General features: G+C 43.3%; 1 protein-coding gene and 1 long non-coding RNA gene across 9 annotated transcripts in view; one reads left to right on the top strand and one right to left on the bottom strand.

Moving 5' to 3' along the window:
• Positions 1-20,032, bottom strand: part of C8H10orf67 (chromosome 8 C10orf67 homolog) — a 149,755-nt gene extending 129,723 nt beyond the window's left edge. For 5 of the 8 annotated variants that reach the window (XM_063709951.1, XM_063709950.1, XM_063709948.1 and 2 more), the window contains exon 1: positions 5,243-6,791. In XM_063709951.1, the coding sequence (XP_063566021.1) occupies positions 5,243-5,593 (351 nt within the window). In that variant the 5' untranslated portion in view covers positions 5,594-6,791. Of the gene's footprint in view, positions 1-5,242; positions 6,792-8,235; positions 8,357-19,743 lie in introns of those variants that run through there. The other 3 variants (XM_055351993.2, XM_031015439.3, XM_055351992.2) reach the window with 3 other exon arrangements.
• Positions 19,138-20,826, top strand: LOC134759199 (uncharacterized). The gene is made up of 2 exons (XR_010135160.1): positions 19,138-19,278; positions 19,599-20,826. It is a non-coding gene; the product is annotated as an uncharacterized lncRNA (long non-coding RNA).
• Positions 20,827-24,666: the final 3,840 nt, after the last annotated feature.

Consider the following 24,666-nt stretch of genomic DNA (forward strand, 5'->3'; position numbering starts at 1 on the left):
CATTTTAAATAAAACAGAAATTCTTTGCCTACAGTAGGAGAATAGCTAAATAAAGTTTTTTGGGCTAAAGAGAAATAATTTGGGCTGGAAAGCTAGATCTTCAGGAAATAATAAAGAGCAAAGGAAATGGTAAATATCTAGGTACATATAAAATACTAGCTTTCCTCTTATTAGCTTACAATTTATAGCACTGTTTAAAGCAAACATCATGAGTTTGTAATGTATGTATAATAGATGCAATACATAAGATACTCAGCATAAAAGACGGGAGGGTGGTAAACAGTTACAAGGTTATTGCGTTTTACATGAAGTTGTGCAATATTAATGCTAAGTACACTATAATCCTTACTGAACAAAGGGTCAAAAGATCTTTAGAAATAATGAAAATTAAGCACAGAAAGAAGTACTGAGATATGGGAAAGAACGATGAGCAAAGAAATTTGTAAATTTGAGTAAATCTAAACAAGCATTAATTGCATAAAACAATATGAAGAGTTAACTGCAAAAATATTAGAAGAAAACAACTGAAATACTTGATAATAATAATAATAAAGACAGAAGGACACAATTAGAGATAAAGGTTCTACATTTCTTGTACTGTACGGTAGAAATTACAAATTCTAGTCAACTATTGAATGTTCAAATTTGAGATTAATCATTAAAAGAATAAAGATAAAATAGTTCATTATTAGTAGAGGAGAGAACAGAAACTAAAGAAAAGTTAATACAATCATTGGAGAGTAGGGAAGGAGAAAAAGGTATAGAAAAATAAGATGAAGAGAAATTAAAAAAGAAATTGGCAGAAAATACAAATTTATCAGTAGTCAAAATTAATACTAATAGAATAAATTAGCTATTAAAAGAAATTATTAGATTGGATTTTTCAAAACTATATACAATTTATAAGAGATATATCTAAGACACAACACAGAAATAATGTCAGTGTAGAAATCAGAACGATTTACCAGGTAAATACTAGCCCAAAGAATGCTGATACAGATAAATTAACATTGAACAAAATGGACAATATGGCCAAAGCCTTCATATAGAAAAAATACATAAATCCAATAATTAATAAAAACAGATTTTTTAAAATTTCCTGGCCAGGCACGTTGGCTCACACCTGTAATCCCAGCACTTTGTGGGGCTGAGGTGGGCAGATCACGAGGTCAGGAGTTTGAGACCAGCCTGGCCAACATGGTGAAACCCCATCTCTACTAAAAATACAAAAATTATCCAGGCATGGTGGCGTGCGCCTGTAATCCCAGCTTCTCAGGAGGCTGAGGCAGGAGAATCGCTTGAACCTGGGAGGTGGAGGTTGCAGTGAGCAGAGATCGCACCACTGCACTCCAGCCTGGGTGACAGGGCAAGACTCCATCTCGGGGGAGAAAAAAAAAAAATTCCTGCATCTATGGCACAATGACAAAGACTGACCTCACACAAAGCCTCAACACAAATTGCAACAAACACCAGATAATTTGTTGCACAAGGACTGCATTCTCCAACAAAAAAATCACTGAAGTTAAAAATCAGCAACATAAAAATATTCTAAAAAGCATCTTTGAAAATTTAATAACTTTCTTATTATACAGTTGAAATGAACAAATGAAAAATTCGAGTATTTAAATTTAAATACTAATAAAAATACTATATTTCAAAGTTTGTAGGAGCTAAAAATGTAGTTAGTGGGAAATTTGTAGTTTTAACTGCCTATAAAAGAGAAGAAAGCCTCAAAATCTACAATCTATAGGCATTGGTAGCTGTCAGCTCAATATCCGGCATCATGGTTCTTCTTTACTGATGGAACCATGACATTGTCCGGGGCAGCAGTGTGCGCAGCTAAAATACTTCTCTATAGCTCCTTGTAGTTCAAGTGGTCATGTGATACAGTTACGGCCAAAGAAACATATGGCAAGGCTTTCTATGGAAAGTTTTTGCTTTCCTAAGATAGCTATTACCACTCCTCCCTACTTCTCCCATATTCTCCTTCCATGGAAGCTGGAAGGGGAGCAGCCATCTTGCTACTGGATCAGAACTAGGGCAACAAAAGTCAGGCACTAATGGTGGAGATGTGAGAAGATAAAATGAATCGACATCACACAGATCAGAGAGCAACTGCACTAACTCTGGATTCTCTAACTCTATACCTCTTGATATTTTATGAAGCCAATGCAGTTGTTTTTTCTAAACACGGCACTATATGCTATCCTAATTGATACCCAGATCCAACTCAAGAGATTTAAAAAAAAAAAAAAAAGCCAGGCACAGTGGCTCACACCTGTAATCCTAACACTTTGAGAGGCTGAGGCAGGAGGATCGCTTAAGCTCGAAAGTTTGAGGCCAGCCTGGGCAACATAGTGAAACCCCATCTCTACAAAAAATTGTAAAAATTAGCCAGGTGTGGTGGCATGTGCCTGTAGTTCCAGCTACTCAAGTGGCTGAGGCAGGAGGCTCACTTGAGCCCAGGAGGTCAAGGCTGCAGTGAGCCATGATTCTGCCACTACACTCCAGCCTGGGCAACAGAGTGGATCCTGTCTCATAAACAAACAAAAAAAAAAAAGAAAGAAAGAAAAAAAGAAAAGAAAGAAAGAGTAAACAACAGAAAGGAATAAGGAATAATAAATATAGGGAAATAAATTTATGAACTAGAAAATAAAGATACAATATAGAGGATTAATACATCCTAAAATTGAGTGTCTGAAATAAAAAATAATGAAATAGACAATTCTGCCAAGAGTCACTAAGAAAAAAGAGAGGAGATATGCAGACAATATCAGACAACATTAAACATTTAAAAAGGAATATAACTACAGATATAATACTTAAAAATAATAAAAGACAATAAATATTATACCAATAATTTGAAGATTTAACAAAAATAAATACTTTAATAGAAAAACATAACATCAAAAGTGACCCAGAATATTTAAGAAAACGGGAATACATACATAACAAAATAACAATAGCAATAAAAATAAGCACAGTTTTACAAGCCAGTTCTAACAAACACTGAAGAAATAGATATTCCCAATCTTATGTGAAGTATTCCAGAGAATAGACTAGGGAACACTTCTCATTTTATGAGGATACTATGATCTTGGTACCAAGATTGAACAACAATAGTGTAAGAAAAGAGTATTATAGAGTATAGCCTGGGTAACGTAGCAAGACCCTATCTCTACCAAAAATTTAAAAATTAGTTGGGCAAGGTGGTGCACTCCTGTAATCCCAGCTACTCAGGAGGCTGAGGTGGGAGGACTGCTTGATTCCAGGAGTTCAAGGTCACAGTGAGTTATGATTGTCACTGCACTCCAGCCTGGGCAACAAAACAAGAACTTGTCTCAGAAAAAAAAAAAAAGAAGAAAAGAAAAGAAAAGAAAAAAATTATAGGGCAATCTCGCTTAAAACAGAGGAAAATAAATCCTCAATAAAATAATAGCAAATAATGCAGAAATGCAAAAAGAAATATTATGATCCAGTTAGGTTTATTTCAGGAAGTCAAGGATGGTTTACTATTCAAAAACCAAATTTTACCACATCATCAGATAAAGGAGAAAAGCCATATGAGTGCATGATCATCTCAATAAGTCCATGAAAAGTATTAAAACCCAGTCATACATGATTTTTTAAAATGCCTCTTATTAATTAGAAATAGAAGAAGACATCCTTAATCTGATTTAACATTTGTATCAGATTTTGGTTCAGCTATAACAAAAAATCCAAATAGCCAGGTTTGGTGGCTCATGCCTGTATTCCCAACACTTTGGGAGGCCAAGGCAGGAGGATCACTCGAGGCCAGGGATTTGGGACCAGCCTGGGCAACATATTGAGACTCTGTCTCTACAAAAAAATAGAAAAAAATATTAGCCAGCTGTGGTGGCACACACCTGTAGTCCCAGCTACTCAGTAGGCTGAGGTGGGAGGATCACTCGAGCCCAGGAAGTCAAGGCTGTTGTCACCTATGATCCTGCCACTGCAATCCAGTCTACGTGACTCAGTGAGACTCTGTCTCAAAAAATAAAGCTCACGCCTGTAATCCCAGCACTTTGGGAGGCTGAGGCAGATGGATCACGAGGTCAGGAGATAGAGACCATCCTGCCTAACAAGATGAAACCCTGTCTCTACTAAAAATATAAAAAATTAGCCAGGCGTGGTGGCCGGCGCCTGTAGTCCCAGCTACTCGGGAGGCTGAGGCAGGTGAATGGCGTGAACCTGGGAGGCGGAGGTTGCAGTGAGCTGAGATCGTGCCACTGCACTCCAGCCTGGGCGACAGAGCAAGACTCTGTCTCAAAAAAAACAAAAAAAACAAAAAAAAAAACTAAATAACAGAAGCATAAATGAGAAATAAGTTAAGTTCTCTCCCTAGAAATCTACCTAGGCAATCAATGGGTGAAATGATCGAAGATTCTTCCGTCTTATTACTCTGCTGTATATTGTTTCAACCTCACGGTCCAAACAGTAGGATCCATGCTCTAGCGGAAGAAGTAAGAAAAGGAAGGAAACTAGGAAAAAAGGAAGGAAAACCGGAAAGGGAAAGGGAGGGAAACTGGTAAGGGAGGGAAGGGGAAGGAAACCAGGAAGAAAGGGGAGAGGAGGGAAACCGGGAAAAGAGGAGAGGGGAGAGAAACAGGGAAGGGAGGGGAGGGCATAGGAGGGGAGGGGGCTGGGACGGGAACCAGGACAGGAAGGGAGGGGAACCCAGACAGGAACCGGGAAGGGAAGGGAACCAGGACGGGAACAGAGAAGGGAAGGCAAGGGAAGGGAACCAGGACAGGAACCGGGACAGGAACCGGGAAGGGAAGGGAACTGGGATGGGAACCTGGAAGGGAAGAGAAGGAAACCAGGATGGGAACCGGGACAGGAACTAGGAAGGGAACCAGGATGGGAACTGGTAAGAGGTGAGGCCAGCTGGACTTCCTGGATCCAGTGGGGACTTGGGGAGCTTTCCTGTCTTACAAGAGGGTTGTAAAACGCACCAATTAGCGCTCGGTAAAATGCACAAATCAGCAGGATTCTAAAAGTAGCCAAATGTGCGGAGAACGGAAAAAAGGGCACTCTGATAGGACAGAAATGGAACATGGGCGGGGCCAATAAGGGAATAAAAGCTGGCCACCGCCCGCAGTGGCAACTCGCTCAGGTCCCCTTTCAGGCTGTGGAGGCTTTGTCCTTTCGCTCTTCACAATAAACCTTGCTACTGCTCACTCTTTGGGTCCGTGCCATCTTTAAGAGCTGTAACACTCACCAGAAAGTCTGCGGCTTCATTCTTGAAGTCAGGGAGACCACGAACCCAGCGGCAGGAACCAACTCCGGACACACCAGGAAGAAGGGGGAAGGGAAGGGAAGGGAAGGGAACCGGGGCAAGAACCGGGAAAGGAAGGAAAGGGAACCGGGAAAAAGAAGGGAACGAGACAGCAAGGGAAAAGAACCGGGAAGGGAAGGGAAACCGGGAGAAGAAGGGGAGGGAGACCGAGAAGGGGAGGGAAATGGGGAGGAGAGGGGAGGGGACTGGGAATGGAACCAGGATGGGAACCAGGACAGGAGCTGGGAAGGGAGGGGAACCGGGAGGGGAACCAACTGGAAAGGGAACCGGCATGGGAACTGGGAAGGGAAGGGAAGCAGGATGGGAACCGGGAAGGGAAGGGAACCGGGACGGAACCGGAAAGGGAACCGCGAAGAGAAGGGAAGCGGGACGAGAACCGGGAAGGAAAACGAACCGGGACGGGAACAGGGAAGGAAAGGGAAGCGGACGGGAACCGGGAAGGGAAGGGAAGGGGACTGGAAAAAAGGGAAGGGAAGGGAAATTGGGAAGGGAGGGAAAGCAAGGAGAGGACAGGAAGGGAGGCGAGGGGTGGAGAGACCTGGAGAGCAGGGGAGGGGAGGGTAGAGGAAAGGGAGGGAAACCTCGGGAAGGGAGGGGAGGGGACCGGAAAGGGAACCAGACGAGAACCTAGATAAGAACCGGGAACGGAGGGGATCGGGAAGGGAAGTGAACCGGGACGGGAACCGGGAAGGGAAGGGACAGGAACAGGGATGGAAACCGGGAAGGGGAAGGGACAGTAACAGGGATGGAAACCGGGAAGGGAAAGGGACGGGGGACGGGAACCGGGAAGGGAAAGGGACGGGGGACGGGAACCGGGAAGGGAAGGGATGGGAACTGATGGGAACCGGGATGGCAACCGGGAAGGGAAGGGACCGGGACGGGAAGGGAAGGAAGCCGGGACGGCAACAGAGACAGGAAGCGAGAAGAGAAGAGAACCGGGAAGGGAAGGGAACCGGGACAGGAACCGGGAAGGGAAGGGAAGAGAACCGGGAAGGGAGGGTAGGGGAGGGAAACCGGGAAGGAAGAGGAAGGGGAGGGGAGACCGGGACGGGAACTGGGACGGGAAGGGTAGGGAACCGGGCGGGAACCGGGACGGGAGGGGAAGGGAATGGGGACGAGAAACGGGACGGGAACCAGGACAGGAACCAGAACGGAAACAGGGAAGGGAAGGGAACCGGGAAGGGAACAGGGACAGGAATCGGGAAGGGAACCGGAAAGGGAAGAGAACCAGGACGGGAACCGGGAAAGGAAGGGAAGGGACGCAGGACGGGAGCCGGGAAGGGAAGAGAAGGGAACCGGGAGGAGTAAGGAGGGAAACTGGGACGGGAACAGGACGGGAACCGGGAAGGGCAGGGAACTGGGACAGGAACAGGACGGGAACCGGGAAGGGCAGGGAACCGGCACAGGAAGGAAAGGGAACCGGGAAGGGAAAGGAAGGGAACCGGGATGGGAACCGGGATGGGGAGGGGAGGGGAGAAGGGAAGGGAAGAAGAGAAGGGGAAAGGAAAGGGAAAAGGGAAAGGGAAGGGAAGAAGGGAAGGGGGAAGGGAAAAGGGAAAGGGAAGGAAGGGAAGGGGAATGGAAAGTAGCAGGAAGGGAAGAAGTGAAGGGAGAAGTGACAGAGGGCGCATGTGAACCGTGTCTCAAAGAAGGTTCCCCAGAGCTGCCACAGACCATTCCCATCTGAATCCTACTGACCAGAACGTGGTCATTTGGACACAGTTATGAAAGAATAAAATTATAAAATGTTTCTGAAAGTATAAAAGAAAACAATAAATTGGCAAATATGTAGGAAAGAGACATCCTCAAAAGTTACCAGCGGGAGTGTAAATTGGTAAAATCTCTATGCAGGGCAATTTGGCAGTATCCTTCAAAATGACTAATGCATACATCCTCTGACTCAGAAATTCCACTTTTAAGAATTTACATCACAGATTTATTGGCATATGAGTATGTGCAGGATTATTCATCACAGTAAAATATTAGAAATGACCAAAATGTCCATCAATATGGAAAGCTAAATATATGATGCACATTTTGTGATGTAATGTACTTGTGAAATAAATGAGGAAACTCTTTGTGTCAATATAGAACGACTTCCAAGTGTAAAAACAAAATCAAGGTAGACAAGAGTATTTATAGTGGTATGCTACCTCATGTAACAGCTTTATTGATTAGGGTTTTTAATAATAACTCTTGATCTCCAACGTACATGCAATACTATGTTCCTTTACAATCAAAAAAGATCCAGGCCAGGCACGATGGCTCACGCCTGTAATCTCAGTACTTTGGGAGGCTGAGGTGGGTGGATTGCTTGAACCCAGTAGTTCAATAGCAGCCTGAAAAACATGGCAAAATCCCATCTCTACAAAGCATACATAAAATTAGCTGGGCATTGTGGCATGCACTTGTAGTCCCAGCTACTTGTGAGGCTGAAGTGGGAGGATCACCTGAATCCTGGAGGTGGCAGCTACAGTGAGCTACGATCACACCTCTGCCTAGGAGACAAAGTAAGACACTGTCTCAAAAAAAAGAAAAAAAAAATTCAAAGAAAATATAACAAAATGTCAAAATTTGACAAAGCTGGATGGTGGGTTACACAGTTATTCATTATATATGCAAAGATGTTTGATAATTTTTTAAAGTGTCATAAATAGAAAATGTTCACAGATGTCAAAAGAATTTCCAACAGTAACAAAATACTTTATTAAACAAATTAACATATGTAAGTATGACATAAATATAAGTAGTAGCTTATATTAATAATTTGTTAAAGCACAGCTATCATTCAGCTGTTTGTCAAAGATGCTAACATTTTAAAAATTTTAATTATTTCACTTTTGTCTATGAAAGAAACATGAAGGCAATTAACGCCAAAAATTATCTCAGAAGTTTCAGAACAAATTCAGATTTACCTGTGCTAACTTTTGCGTAGATGAACTCAATTCTTTTACTGACAGTATTTCACTGGAATCAGTTTGAGTGGCATGGTCTGTGCTGAAAAAGCCAATCTTTAAATCATCTGAAATGTTAAGTCTGAAAACAAAGGAAATGAAATGTGCTTTATGTCATAGATATTTTCTTAGAAATAGATGTTAGTGCATTTTTTTGTGTGTAAATCATATCGTATTTTAAGTATTCTAAGAGGTTGGTGAGGTGAGGAAGCCTCTGAATTAGCTCTCGTGATCTGGAGCTAATGAAGATAATGAGATTATCAAATTCCCTGGACTGAGGCATATTGCTCTACGGTTACTCATCTGATTTCCACTTTTCTGAGATATGATCAATTTATATACCTGCTTTTAATATCTTCCATACTGTTATTGCCTGTGCTACTGCTGGAAATAATTCTAGATTATGCATAGGCCTATTCAGCAGAAATCCTTTAAGACAGTGGTTTTCAAAGTATGGGCCAAGGACCCCTGGGGTTCTGGGATACTCTATTAGAAAATCTGTGAGATCAAATTAATTTTATAATAGTATTAAGATTTTATTTGTCTTTTTTACTGTCATTCTCTCACAAATGTTCAGTGGAGTTTTCCAGAGGCTACAGATTATACAGAAGCAGCTATGAGAATGCAGCTCTCTTCCATTAAGCCAGGCATGGAAAAGTTTTGCAAAAATGTAAAACAGTGACACTCTTCTCATGAAAGTTTTTGTTTTAGAACAATACAGCTAGTTTTTCTTTAAAATATGCTATTTCCAGCTACTATAGAGGCTGAGGCAGGAGGATTGCTTGAGTCCAGGAGGTTGAGGCTGCAGTGAGCTATGAAAGCACCACCACACTCCAGCCTGGGCAACAGAAAGAGAACATGTTTCAGAAAAATAAAATAAAATAAATAAAACATGGTATTTCTATTAACACATACCTGATTTATCCTTATTTTAAGTGAATCAATATATTTTAATTTTCTTCTTTTAAATTTCCAATCTGGCAACTATCAATAGATAGGACCAACATAAACTAAATCTCTTTGAGGGTGCCAATAATTTTTTAAGACTACAGAGAGGTCTTGAAACCAAAAAGTTTGAGAATTGCTTCTTTAAGATGATCATACCACCTTCCTATATTTGATTTTCAAGCATTATTCCTGAAAAATGTGAATAGGCCAGGAACAAGTGTTTGTAAATTCCTTCTACAGATTTCTAAGGATAGGCATCTCAAACAGCATTAAGAAGGCAATTTTCTGGATGCACTGTGTCAATTTGATCAAACTTACCACAACTGTTTCTAAAATGTCAGCTAAAATAAGAGAACCACGAAAGCCCAAGTAGAATTATCAGACTTCTCAGTGTAGGTGCCAAGGCAGAATGTCTGCGCTTCTATCCCACCTCTTCTGCTGACGAGAGCACACCCCTATGCGGGGCACCCCATGGCAACTCCCCTCTTCTTGCATGCTGGCCAAACCTCAGATTTGTCCCCCACAGAACTCAGAAGAAGTTGACCATATCCACAGTGCCAAGTATAACTCCAAGCTGGGCTAAGCCCATCACAGTTATCCCATTCTCCTTGGCAGTGGATGTCCAGGGATGGGTGTAGAACCCAGGTCTGAAGAGGGAGACATTAGGAAGGGTCTGTTGGGGGCTAGTAAGAAAGCTTTTTAGACTCCTACAAAGGGGGCACCAGAGGAGAGGTTTCTTCTTTGTCTCTGGACATTGCCAAGGGTGGAAGTAATGCCAAGAACTGGCACAGTCACTAGGTGACCACAAGGGGGGCCAGCCAGGGCATAGATGATGAGCTTTCAAAAAAGATGGAAATAGGCTGGGTGCAGTGGCTCATGCCTATAATCCCAGCACTTCGGGAGGCCAAGGCAGGAGGAGCACTTGAGGTCAGAAGTCTGAGATCAGCCTGGCCAATATGGCGAAACCCCATCTCGACTAAAAATACAAAATTAGCTGGGTGTGGTGGCACGTGCCTGTAATCTCAGCTACTCGGGAGGCTGAGGGACAAGAATTGCTTGAACCTGGGAGGCAGAGGCTGCAGTGAGCCGAGATCGCATCACTGCACTCCAGCCTGGGTGACAGAGCAAGATTCTGTCTCAAAAAAAAAAAGATGGAAATAAATTTGACTGATGACTTTGCTCAGCCATTGACTCAATTAGCTCTGAAACCTGTCATACTTCCAGTCTCCCTGTAATGTCATAGAGTAAGTGCACCAATTGTTGGCAGTTTCTGTCAACTGTAGCTGAAAGCATCCTGACTGGTACTGTAGCTAAGTGACATTAGATAAATTACTAAACCTTTCTGTGCCTTAGTTTCCTCTTATGGAAAATAATAGTCCCCATTTCATAGACTTACTGTGAGAATTTAGTGTGTTAATACTTAGAAGTATTTTGAATGAACCTTGATACAACAGTAAGCCCTCAAGAAATGTTACTCATTATTAGTACTGCAGTGATGGTGGTTTCTACTGTCACTTTGATGTTTTGAAATGTCATAGTTTTTTCATCATATTTGGAAAAAACTATTAAAGCAGAGCAATATCAACTAAAAAAGGCCATTTAACATGAAAACTCCTTGATATTCAAAATAAAGATCTTCAGTTAATCCCACAAAATTTTCAGCTTTCCATATACTAATTACAGTAAACAAGTAAATAAAAATATGCGATATATTCTGAGGTAGTGGTGAGCCTCATTTCTCATTACATACACTCCATGTAACTTACTCATGTGTCACATATCTGCTAGTTAAATGTTCCCCCAAATACATCTGTACCTTAACAGTACCCTCAGCCTAGGATTAAGTCTCCCCACAGTTGTACCTATCAAAATCATATGTAACCATTTTCTTTTCTACCTTCTTTTGCCTTCCATTCTCTTCCCTTCTCAGGGTGAAGGAATCAACATAGTGGTCAATGACATGGGGCCATAAAAAAAACTGGGAGTCATGCATAGAAGAACAGCAAGCCTGGTGGCTAAGAATGTGGGTCAGTTGGGGGAACAGGGGCAGCAGCACAGAGGTGGCAGACAGAGGAGAGGACCACAATAGTGGGAGACTGGATACATTGAATGAGTAAGTAAATGTTCTCAAAATGACAGAAGTCAAGTTCTTCAGTTCTAGGAAAGATATTTACAAACATAGGGAAAGAGTAGACTAGAAAGTTCTCTGAGACAATGGAATGGAATGGAATGGGAAGAATTGGTATGAATGCGTACTTTTATAAATATAGATAAATAGATATATAAATAGTTGTAGGTGCCTATATGTGTGCACATATATATGTGCACATATATCATATATATGTGCATATATTTATACATATCTGTTTCTAGTTCTGTCCAATGAGAGGGCCTAGAAGAATGGCACTCCAGTAGTGATGAGCACATCTAACACTCAGATGTTGGTTTCTTTTCTTTCTTCTCCATTTTGTTTCAATATATTTTTTGAGAAAGAGTCTTGCTTTGTCACCCAGGCTGGAGTGCAGTGGTGTGATCTCAGCTCACTGCAATCTCCGCCTCCTGGGTTCAAGTGATTCTCACGCCTCAGTCTCCGAAGTGGCTGGGATTACAGGTGTGGACCATCACACCTGACTAATTTTGTATTTTTAGTAGAGATGAAGTCTCCCCATGTTGGCCAGGCCAGTCTCAAACTCCTGGCCTCAGTGATCCACCTGCCTTGGCCTCCCAAAGTGCTGGGATTACAGGTGTGAGCCACCGCGCCTGGCCCTAGATGTTGGTTTCTAAAAACCATCCTCCACTAAAAGAAATGAAGTGTCCTTGAAAAAATGGTTCATTCCAAGACTGGAATAAAAGTATATAAAATTATATAAAGCAAAAGTATAAAATGAGCCTGGAACATTTTGTTTGCCATAAAGTGAAGAAATGCTCAAAAGATGATGGAAAAATGTAAAAATTATGAAGAAACTAGATTGAAGAAACACCCACTGGCCATATATGACAATTTAAGCATCAAAATAAATAATGAAAGCATTAGATTATAACCCATTGAATAAAATAGGAATCCATCAATCCATACTGATATGAATGAATGAATGAATGAATGAATAAATAAATAAATGAGGATGGGAAGCTCTAATAAATGTAGAAAAAAAGCAGAGAATTACCACATGGCGGTCATCATAAAGGTGACATTAAGATAGGAGTCGTCAGGCTGGGTGCAGTGGCTCACACCTGTAACCCCAGCACTTTGGGAGGCTGAGGTGGGTGGGTCACTTGAGCTTGGGAGTTTGAGACCAGCCTGGCCAACATGGCGAGACCTTGTCTCTACAAAAAATACAAAAATTAGCCAGGTGTGGTGGCACACACCTGTAGTCCCAGGTACTTGGGAGGCTGAGATGGGAAGATCACCTGAGCCTGGGAGGTTAAGGCTGCAATGAGCTTGGATTGTGTCACTGCACTTCAGCTTGGATGACAGAGTGAGATCCTGCCTCAAAAAATAAAAATAAATAAAAATAAAAGAGAGGAGTCATCATTGGTGACCATGGCTGGTTAGAATAAGTTTTAGAAAAAAGGAAATTGTAATACCTAGAAAATAGTAATTTATTCCAAAGAAAAGAATGGTAAATTTAAAATAGAGAACTTTGGTAGGCACCAACTCAACAAGGTCAAGGTTAATGAGGGGAAAAATTGAACCATGCCTACTAAAGTTGAAGCCCTGAGAACCCAACCCGAGAAGTTCTTTATGACCAGGTGACTGAGGGAAAAAACCTCAAGCCTGATTCGCAGATGGGTTCCTCACCAGCTGGTAGTTACCTGCAGTCTCACAGCCACACTCAGAAGTGACCCTGAATGACACAATCATGAAGGAAAATCCTCTCACTGAATAAACTGAAAGCAGTATATTTGGTTATCTACTTTTTCTGGATGAAGGATGGCCAGAATTACTTATTGATATTAATTTATGGGCAGCTACTAAACAGTTAACAAGATGGTCAGGAACTTGGAAGGAACAGATTGAGAGATGGATGTCAAGAATGTCTGGGAAGAGTTCTGTGGATGAGCTGTTGAAAATGGGCACAGACTGTAAAGGTGTTTGTGCGGCATCTGAATGCCCACCCAAGGGAATCCCCTACAGAGAAAGTAGTTAAATAATTAGGCAAAATGACACACTCTATGGATATCGTTCAGTTTCCTTTTGCAGCCACCCCTGCTTGCTTGATGGCCCTTGAACAAAATGGCCATGGTGTCAGGAGTTCAGCAATGTGGTTTTCCCCTTACCAAGGCTGGCCTGGCTACCACAGGTGCTGAGTGTCTAACTAGTCAACAGCAGAGATCAATACTGAGCTCCCAACATGGCAGCATGAACCACAGGGAACAGCCAGCCACCTAGCGACAGGTTGATAGCACTGAACCTCTTCCATCATCCTCACCGGAACACACATTTATTTTGGATATGGATTTGCATTCCCTGACTATACTGCACTGGCCAGAACCACCAAGCATGAACTTACAGAACATCTTATCCATCATCACGGTATTCTCACAGCATCACTTCCCATCAAGGAACTCATTTCACAGCAAAAGACAGGCAGCAATGGATTCATGCCCATGGAATTCAGTGATCTTATCATATAACCCATCACCCAGAAGTGGCTTGCCTAATAGAAAGGTTAAATAGCTTACTGAAGATTCATTTAAGGCCAGGCACAGTGGTTCACGCCTGCAATCCCAGCACTTTGGGAGGCCGAGGCGGGAAGATCACTTGAGCCCAGGAGTTCAGGAATAGCCTGGGCAACATAGTGAGACCCTGTCTCTACAAAAAAATAAAAATAAAAAAAATAAAATTAGCTGGGCATGGTGGCACACACCTGTACTGCCAGCAATATTTGGGAGAAGCAAATCCATGAAAGAATGCAGTTCTGTCTCACAGGATGCAGTACATGCTTTGAAACAGTATATGGTGCTATCTCTCCTACAGTCATAGGTCCAAGAATGAAGAGGCACCTCTCACTCTTATGCCTCATAACTCACGCCCAAAATTATAGTTTCCTGTCTCTGCAACTTTAGGATCTGCTGGTTTGGAAGTCTTAGTTCACAAGGGAAGAATGTTTCCAGCAGAAAACATAACAGAAATTCTATTGAATTAGATGACACTGATGACTGGTCACTTTGTGATCGTTATGCTGCTGAAACAAAGGCAGAAAAGGGAGTCACTCTACTGGCTGAAGTGGATTGATTCTGAATACCAAGGGGCAATTGGGTGCTGGTGAACAACGGAGTCAAGGAGAACTCTGTCTGGAACCCAGAGGATTCTCTGGGGTGCCTCTTAGTGTTTCCGTGCCCAGTAATAAAGATTAATGGAAAAAAGGCAGCAAAAAGAAAAAAAAAAGGCAGAACTTTTAAAAGTCAGGACTTCCAGGAACGAACATTTGGATCTCACAGCTAGGTAAGGAACTTTGACCTGTCTGTACCTTTCAGCAAGTTTCGCAGCCACTGGGCAAGCCATCCCTGCAGACCAGCAGTTGTCACACCCTCTGGCAAGTTTCTCTCCCACCGTGTCTTCTCCAAAGAGGTATCATTCCTAATGTCAGCCTTTGAGGGCGGGTCTTATAACTCCTTAGTTCCTGCCCTGTTTCCTCTCCTCAGACCTGGAGGTCATAGCTGCTTTTTGTGTTTGCTATCAGTGTATTGTCTAGAGTCTTCTTTTACCACCTTACTGCCTTTTACTAGTTAAAAATCCTTCTTACTATTTAACAGAGAACAGGAAATAGTCCCTGTTGAAATTAGCAGTGAGGTTGCTGCCTCCTGTCTGGACCCTGAGTGCTACATCAATATAGTAAATATAAACAGCCATGGGAACTAACTCTGTTTCTGTGTAGTCTACACTGCTGCACATTTAACAGATCCCAGTGATTCACTTTTCCAGTCTAGAAATGCAATCCTTTACCCTACTCAGTGCTAAGCGGCTCCTTTTTACTATTCAGCCACATTTTTCGTTAAGCATGAACATGTATGTTCTTCTGTTCCTTCCCATTTTAAGCAAAAGACCTATCATGGGTGGTTTATGGAGTGTGAATAGTTTTTACCAATTTTTTTTCAGGATATGATTTAGAAACTTGAAATTATGTTTTCAGGTATTCCTTCTGGTACCATAATATTACAATAATACAATATGATATTTTAAAATCAGGTCCAGGCTGGGTGCGGTGGCTCACGCCAGCACTTTGGGAGGCTAAGGTGAGCAGACTGCTTGAGCTTAGGAGTTTGAGACCAGCCTGGGCAACGTGGTGAAGCCCTGTCTCTACAAAAATACAAAAAAAAAAAAAAAAAAAAAATTAGCTGGGCCTGGTGGCACACACCTGCGGCTCCACCTAGTCAGGAGGCTGAAGTGAGAGGATCCCTTGAGCTCAGAGGTCAGAGGCTGCAGTGAGCTGTGACCATAACACTGCACTCTAGCCTGGGCGACAGAGGGGCAGCCGGAAATGGCAGATTCTTCTTCTAACTCCCTGATGAGGATAAGCCCATGCCTCTCCGATTTCACCAGTCCTAACTCTTTATATGACTGACTCAAAAAGATCCAGCTCATTCAGAATCTAACTGAATGAGGAAGATTTATTCTTCAGTGTCCCTTCAAATTCCAAATGTCTCTAATTTTAGCTAACAACCCTGCTGCCTAGAATGGAAACCCACATCACAACAAATTAGCTAAGTGGTTCCTACACAGTCTTTATTTATAGTCTCAGCAATTCTATTTCTGAATAATAAGTTGGTGGTTATGCATAAAACAGAATTTGGGGAAGATAATTATGTTTTTTAAAATAAATTACATACAAAATTAACGTCCTAATTTATTTTGGAAAACAGACCTATGAATACGTATTAATAAAATGCAATGACTCTTCTCACTGAATCCTAGAATTGTCCATCCTACAAATGCTTATTAATAAATCAGTCAATGAAGACAGCATTAGGTGTGCTAAACTTTCACTGTGGCATATTTCTCAGTGCTAAATAAGAATATTGCTTCCTTTTATTCCTCTTCAAAGAACACAGAACTTTGATGTGCCCCATGGCTCATAAACTTCTCTAACTACACTCACTTCCTGGCTGATGTCACCAAGGCTCTCAGCTTAAGACACCATCTTTGTGCTAATTATTTCCAAACTGATACAGCCGAGCTGAACCTCTCTTCTTAACTTCAGACTCATCTAATCAACTACCAACTTAACAGCCTAAATGGATGTCTAATAGTCACTGCTGACATATCATGACCAGAAGTAAGCTTATGATATTCCCTTCAGACCTGTTCATCTCATTATCTTCCCCATCCGGGTTACTGGCAATTCCATTCTACCTGTTCATCAAGGTCTCTCCGGACCTCCAACCACTGCTACCCCATGGTCATCTTCCATGAGGAATATTGTAATAGTCTCCTGTTTCCTTGTTTCTGCCCTCGTCCTCACTATAGTCTATTATCTAAACAGCAGTCAGAGTAATCCCACTGAAGGATAAATCAAATCATGTCACTCCTCTTTCCCAATCCCCTCATGGCTTCCCATCTCAAAGTAAAAGCTGAAGTCCTTAAGGTAGTCTAAAGTCCCTCGCCACAGGCACCGTCCCCCTTCCCTCTGACTTCACCTCCACTATTCTCCCTCTCTGCTCCAGCCACACTGGCCTCCTTGCTGCTCCTAGGACATCCAGGCACCGTCTTTCTACCCAGTGTTCTCTCTGCCTGGAACACTTGCTAGTCTGATAGATCCTTAGGGCTCCCCCCTCAAGCCTGCAAGTCTTCACCCCAGTGTCATTTTCTCAGTGAAGCCTTCCCTGATCACCATTTCTAAAATCTGCAATCCAGGCCGGGTATGGTGGCTCATGCCTGTAATCCCAGTACTTTGGGAGGCCGAGGCTGGAGGACTGCTTGAGCCCAGGAGTTTAAGACCAGCCTGGGCAACACAGTAAGACCCTGTATTAAAAAAAAATTAGTCAGGCAGGCTGGGGTGTGCTTGCCGTCTCAGCTACTCAGGAGGCTGAGGTGGAGGGATCGCTTGACTCCAGGAGTTCAAGGCTGCACTGAGCCATGATTGTGCCACTACACTCCAGCCTGGGTGACAGAGTGAGACCCTGACTCTAAAAAACAAAACAAAACAAAACAAAACAAAAATTAAATCACAGCTCCCTCCCCACTTGCCACACACACACACACACACACTCACACACTTACTCACTTTCCTCTTCTCCCTCCCCGTGTTCGGTTTCTTCCTTATCACTAACCACTATCTAACTTATTACATAGTTTACTTGTTTATCTAGTTCATCATCAGTTCCTGACTAGGATGCAAACTCCACAAAGGCCGGGCTTTCGTCTGCTTTGTGGACCACGTTCAGCACCTGAGCCTCTCTCATTCACACCCAGGCACCAGCTCAGTCGCCCTAGTACTTTGGGTGAAGAGGAAGGAACATGGGCATCAGTGGTTCTTTTGTTCAGCCAAAGAGCACCTGGCACCATCGGTCTGCTCTTGAGCCTGGCAAGTGCATTTTTTTTTGGGAGCTACCCCACCATGGAATGCCAAGGAGTCCAGGGCAGGACACCATTCCTATCAGCAAACACTAGAACAGGGTAGACGCTGTGTGCCTCTGGTGTTTACCATGTGCTGCCTCTAATAAATGCTATTCACAACCACCACTAGACCAGGTCCCGTGCACCCTGACCCATTTTAACAAACGTACCCATTGAATACAGTGAAGCTGGGGAAGCCGAGCCCAGGAGCATTGCCTCACTGGGTCAGTCCCACTGCTGGGCTAGGACACCTGTGGTCCCTTCTTCTCACCCTGGAGCTGTGTCTGTGTGAGGGGCTTGCCCCTAAGCCAGCCCACCTGGCACCATGAGGCCCCTGCCTTATACAACGGTAAGTTCTCCCATAGCAGCTAAGCTAATTCTGGCTACCTACTGATTAGAAAAGGTTTTTAGATAGAAATTTGCATTTTCCCAGAAACATCAGCTCTACATTATCCAAATAAACAACAAAGCTAGAACACAGGGGGCAAAGGATTATGAAAGGGACGGGTTTTAAACAAGGATCAAGGAATAGCAAATAATGACATCGGCAAACACTTCTATGATTCTGCTGTGGTCTGAGTGTGTCTCCTGAAAATTCATGTTGAAATCCTAACCCCCAAGATGACGATATTAGCAGGTGTGGACTTTGGAGGTGACTAGGTCATGAAAGTGGAGCCCTATAAATGGGATTAGTGCCCTTCTAAAAGCAGGGTGGGAGCGGGTGTGGGGGATGTCGGGGAAAACTCCCTTGCCCGTTGCACCATGTGAAGACACAGCCAGGAGGTACTGTCTGTGCAGAAGGGACCCTCATCAGACCTGGAATCTGCCAGTGGGCTTCCCAGCCTCCAGAACTGGGAGAAACAAATTCCTGTTGCTTATAAGCCACCCAGCCTATGTTGTTTTGTTACAGCAGCCCGAGGGGACTAAGACGGGTACTGTGTCCTAGATTAGCTCATTTAATATTCACTATGATCTATGAAGCAGGCACTACTCTTCATCATTCATGAATGATTATTTCCCGCTGAGAAAACTGAGGCACAGAGCAGTCAGTCGCCTAACTCACGGCCCCTGTGAGAGGGTCGCCAAGATTCTGGAATCCGGGCAGTCTGGCTCCAGAGTCCGTGCTCTTAGTGTCCAGCTATACACTTGAAGAAGTGAAAACTGCAGCTCTTTTCGGACAGTGATCCCCTCGAAAAACAGACAAAAAACTGAAGCCCAGCGGCTGGAGCAAGGGGCCTGGAAAGGCGTTGAACGAGGGCCGGGGCGCGAGGGCTCCGGGGCGGGCCGGCGGGGGCTGCCTCTCCCGCTGGTCACCTGGGGTTGAACTGGAATTGTTCAATAGAGGCCTCGAGGCCCTCCATGATCTTCCGGCACTCCTCTGTCTCAGGCGAGTCGCCCCAGTTCGCCATCGCAGCCCCGGACGTGCGCCTCCCGCGGAGCCGCTCGCTCGCCTGAGTCGGAGTCGGGAACCCGGCGTCCGTTGCCATGGCGACTCCCCGGTAACCGGCGAAGCGCGGGAATCCGTGGGCGGGAGCCGGGGAGGGCCGCGAGTGGAGGGGGGTGGGGAACGGGGTGGGGAGGGGAAGGGGGAAGGAGATGGGGAGGAGGGGGATAGGGAGAAGGTTGGGGATGGTGGGGAAGGGGAGAGGGAAAGGAAGTAGAGGTGTGGAGGGAAGGAAGAGGGGGAAGGAGTGGGGGAAGGGGGAAGAGATGGAAAGGAGGATGGGGAGGGAGCACGCGCGGGAGGAGGGGAAGAGGAGGAGGCGGGGCGGGCTCCCGAGCCACCCCGCTGCGCTTTCACTGTCCCGCCTGCCTCAAGGCTTCCCCACAAGGCGCCCACAGCCTGGAGGCTGCTGAGATACCCCAGAGGAAAGCTGCACCCCTGTAAATAACCCTTCAGCCTCCCGCCGTGCCCCTGGACCCTGCTTGCTTCCTCCTCTACCCAGGCGCGGAGCTCAGCCTACCTCGTGGACCCGCGCATTTGCCGGGGCTTGGATTCCCGAGCTTCTCGCTTCCTACGCGCGCAGCAGACCCGCAGCTCGGTGGCCTTGGCTTTCATGGCCTCCCAGCGTGTGCCAAAGGTCCCCCTCAAGGAGGAGGAAAAGCAGTGAACCCATCTAATAACTATGCTCATGACATAATGAGCCCTGCGATCCCGGACCAAGGCCATCATAAGAGGAGAGCAGGCTGCCTAATAAGCTGTCTCCACCTGCCACAAACGTAGGCGTTCCTGGACAAAATATTTCCTTGAAGAGATTAAACAGATTTCTATTTAATGAGGTCAGAATGTGAGGCGTTAAGTCTTAAACTATACCATCTAGTGTGGAATTCAATTTTACCAGGTTTCTACAATAATAAGAGTTTATAGTGAAACTGTTGTCATCCTTAGTTTTAAATTATGTATCACTCATTGTCAACTAATAGGAGACACCTATTCTAATATCAGTATGTCATTGCCATTGTTTTTCTGTAAACGACTGGCTAAATTTATTTTTAAAATGTTATTGTCTGGTTTAGAACTGTCTATACTACATCTGCATTTCAATATATTATCTACAGAAAAATAAGTTTTTTCTTCTCTCTCTTATTATTATTATTATTTTTTTTTGGAGCCGGAGTCTCGCTCTGTCGCCCAGGCTGGAGTGCAGTGGCGCGATCTGGGCTCACTGCAACCTCCGCCTCCCGGGTTCAAGCAATTCTCCTGCTTCAGCCTCCCTAGCAGCTGGGACTACAGGCACACAGCACCAAGCCAGGCTAATTTTTTGTATTTTTAGTAGAGACGGGGTTTCACCGCGTTGCCCAGGCTGGTCTAACTCCTGAGCTCAGGCAATCTGCCCCCCTCGGCCTCCCAAAGTGCTAGATAACAGGCGTGAGCCACAGAGCCCGGCCTCTTCTCTGTCTTGTAACAGTAAGTGAAAAGAACTTAGCTGGATTTAGAAGCTCAAAATAGGAAAAGAAAAGCACTGTAGCATTATCACTACTATTATGTTTAAAGACAAAGATTAAAAGCCCCAAATGCCAATAAAACATCATAACCAATGCCAAAATCATCTTCTGTGAAGGCTTATTTTTTGGGGGGGAGATGAAGAGAGAAGAGAAAAAGAGTTACTTTTACTCTTTGGAGGTTTTTAATTACAAACTCTAACTTCAGACTTTATTTAGGAAATTTTTATTATATAATCAAAAGGTATTTTAAAAGAAAGAAATTTATATATCTACAATAACTTTTCTTTTTCCTAAGTGATATTTTACCACGATGCATATACATGTTTTAAAATAAAGATTAAAATTTTAAGTTAAAATTTCAAAACCTATCTGTTTAGAGCTGGGCCAAGACAGTGTAAAGAATGTGACAAGCCGTTGGCTATTTTGCTAGTGCAATTATAAATGAATAGTTTGAAACTGAGGAGAGAGATCGCACAGAAGATTTCATGAGTCATTGGTCAGCTCTGTACAGCATTTGTTGACTGATATAGTCTGCATAGTTACGCCATCCCACAAAAACATGCATTGAACAGAACATCTTTGTTTGAAACCTTGCTATAGCATATCAAGGAGTTTCAGATTTCATTGTCTAAGAGACCACGCTATGATGATGATTGTTTTTGAAACCGTTAACTACATAATACTTCTCTTCTTGTCAGTTACCTGTATTTTATCTCACAGGTGTTCCGGCTTATAAAATTGTTTATTTCAGATCAGATTCTCACCTGTAGTAACTGGCGTTGGTGTGGTCAAAACATTTGTCATATTAAATCCAGGCCTCTTTTATCACATGCTAAATTCATTGATGGCTTTAGTGGAAAGCTCATGAACTCTGCAGTAAGTATTAAATATATACAGGCTTTGAAACTTACTCGATTTAGAATTTTGGGCAAGTAAATTAACATTTCAGAGCCTCTATTTTCTCACAAGTAAAAACTGGATAATGAATGTTTCTCAAAGTTGGGGTAATCTATAAAGCAGAAAAACACGCAGCACATGCATGAGGCAACTGCAAGAGAAATTCCAACTAGGCCTTTGAAGGACTCTATTCCTTCTTCCTAAACCACTACTAGGGAAAACATTGTTTAAAGATGTCAATGTTTTGGCTGGATTCGGTGGCTCATGCCTGTAATCCCAACACTTTGGGAGGCGGAGGCAGGCAGATCACTTGAGGTCAGGAGTTTAAAACCAGCCTGGCTAACATGGTGAAACCCTGTCTCTACTAAAAATACAAAAATTACCTGTGCATGGTAATGCACGCCTGTAATCCCAGCTACTTGGGAGACTGAGGCATGAGAATCACCTGATCCCGGGAGGCAGAGGTTGCAGTGAGCCGAGACTGCACCACTGCACTCCAGACTGGGAGACAGAGTGAGACCCTGTCTCAAAAAAATAAATAAATAAAGATTTCAATTTTAAAAAATTGAACATTTCATAAGTTAACATTGTTTTTACTTGTTCAGTTAATAGGACTTCAGGCACAATTTTAAAATTTGAAGTGCTTCTCTGACATACCACAGGTATAAATAGAATATGTATTTATATAAAAATATCGCCTACCAGTTATTAAAAGTGATAACATCTCAGATTAAGTAGCATGAGGATTTGATTAAGAGTCAAGTGCTGACTCGAAACATAGTAATTTATGTATTCCAGTTGGGTAGTATCAGTTCTATAGTCTAATAAGAGCCAAGAGGTTTCAGTTTAGGTTTGTAATTTAAATTCTTTCTAGAGCGTCATCACATGCAAAGTGCTTATTTTTCTTTTATCGCCAGCTATAATATATGATTATGTGGTGGAGGCTCTGTTATGTAAACTTGTTTTATGTCATGCTTCATCCACAACCAAAGTTCTTAAATAAAGTCTTTGGAAGGACATAGTAAGGCTCTTAGCCAGGGCAATTTTATGCTACTAAATCCTTTATGGAAAAACTCCTGAGACTAGATCATTTTAATGTCTTAAATTTTGCTGCTGTGAGACAGCATATCCACTCTGTGAAAGTCTATCAATGAGCATTTGTCAGCCGACTAAAGCTGAAAACCAAGATGACAAGCCCGGTAGGGGGTTTGGGGCAGGCGCAACTGTGGATGTGGAATTTGGATCCTTGCTGCCAAATGTCCTTGAGCACTGGAGTAAAGGGTTTCCTCTATTTGGAGCTAAGTTTAGATCATCACTGTTTAAAAGAGAGTAGGCCCGCGTGTGGCTCACGCCTATAATCCCAGCACTTTGGAAGGCCAAGGTGGGCGGAGCCCAGAAGCTAGAGGCCAGCTTGGGCAACGTTGAGACTCTGTCTCTACAAAAAATTAAAAAGAGAGAAAGAAATAGTAGTGAACGTGAAGAAAATGGCAGGGGTGGGTTGGGCCTGTAATCCCAGCACTTTGGGAAGCCAAGGTGAGGATTGCTTGAGCTCAGGAGTTCAAGACTAGACTGGGCAACATAGGGAGACCCCATCTCTGCCAAAAAAAAAAAAATTTTTTTTTTTTCAAATTAGCCAAGAACCTAGAGTCCCAGCTACCCAAGAGGGTGCAGCAGGGGGATCACTTGAGCTTGGGAAGTCAAGGATAGAGTGAGCTGTGTTCGGGCCATCATATTGTAGCCTAGATGACAGAGCAAGAGTACATCTCAAATAAATAAATAAATACATAAATAAATGGTAGGGCTTAGCTGTCTGCAGAAGTGAGCCCATCTGAGAGAGAATTTGTAAACTTACTGCTGAGGGAAGTTTGGGCGATCTCTAGTCTGTTCAAATGACCAGAGTGGATCCTAGTGCCTAGAACATAACCTAGGAAAACTGTCACCCACATATTGGAATTTAGGGTGAGGCGGTTCAGGACAAGTCAAAGTCTGGAGAGTAATACAAGGGCAGTCACCATATTTCATGCTGTCTAAGATTGCATCCTTTAGGATGTATCTTTATTTTCTGTGCCACTTAGAAAAAAACACTGCCAACTATGATTATACCTTGACACACCATGGGCTATATGATACACTACAATTTCAAGGATATACCAAAATGATACACCAAAATTTCATGTTAGAAATGTGAAAAACTGTCCGGGCACAGTGGCTCACACTGTAATCCCAGCACTTTGGGAGGCCCAGGTGGGCAGATCACCTGAGGCCAGGAGTTTGAGACCAGCCTGGCCAACATAGCAAAACCCATCTCTACTAAAAATACAAAAATTATCCAGGTGTGGTGGCATGCACCTGTTATCCCAGCTACTTGGGATGCTGAAGCAGGAGAATCACTTGAACCTGGGAGGCAGAGGTTGCAGTGAGCTGAGATTGCACCACTGCACTCCAGCCTGGGCGACAGAGACTCTGTAGGCACCCCCCTCTCAAAAAAAAAAGTGAAAAACTGTGTATCTTAGAATCAGTGAATAAGGTAGTTAATAAGAATTTATCAGGCAGAGATCCTTCCTGGGGCCCCATTTAATCAGACCCTAGAAGGATCTACTCTCTTGAGAAGCAGGACATTCATGAGGTTTTTCCACAATAACTTGGATAAAGTGCCCATAGGACCATCTGGTTCTCTCTGTTCTTTTTCTAGTGTCACAGGGCAACATGCAAATAACTAATTCATGTTCTTGGGTACATAGATGCCAAGAAAGTCTTGATCTAGACAGCAAATGTGATTTTGGCTAGTGTGAATGTTCCCCTGTAGTCTCACCTGAATAAACTGATAAAATACAGTGTTTAGAGCTGTCTACATGAGGACTAGACTCAGAGTCAAGGCATCCCCACAAGGTACCACCAAGTCACACTTTACCAGGCAGTCAGCATGGCTCTCTCATGAACACTTCTGCATCTGTGTTATTAAGCACCCTTTATCATCCTGCAGCTTCAAACTCTGTCTCAGAAATGTAGTATTAAAATTCAAATTTAGCAATTTTGAGAACTAG

This window comes from Gorilla gorilla, chromosome 8, assembly GCF_029281585.2.
Source record: "Gorilla gorilla gorilla isolate KB3781 chromosome 8, NHGRI_mGorGor1-v2.1_pri, whole genome shotgun sequence".
Classification (NCBI taxonomy): Eukaryota; Metazoa; Chordata; class Mammalia; order Primates; family Hominidae; genus Gorilla; species Gorilla gorilla.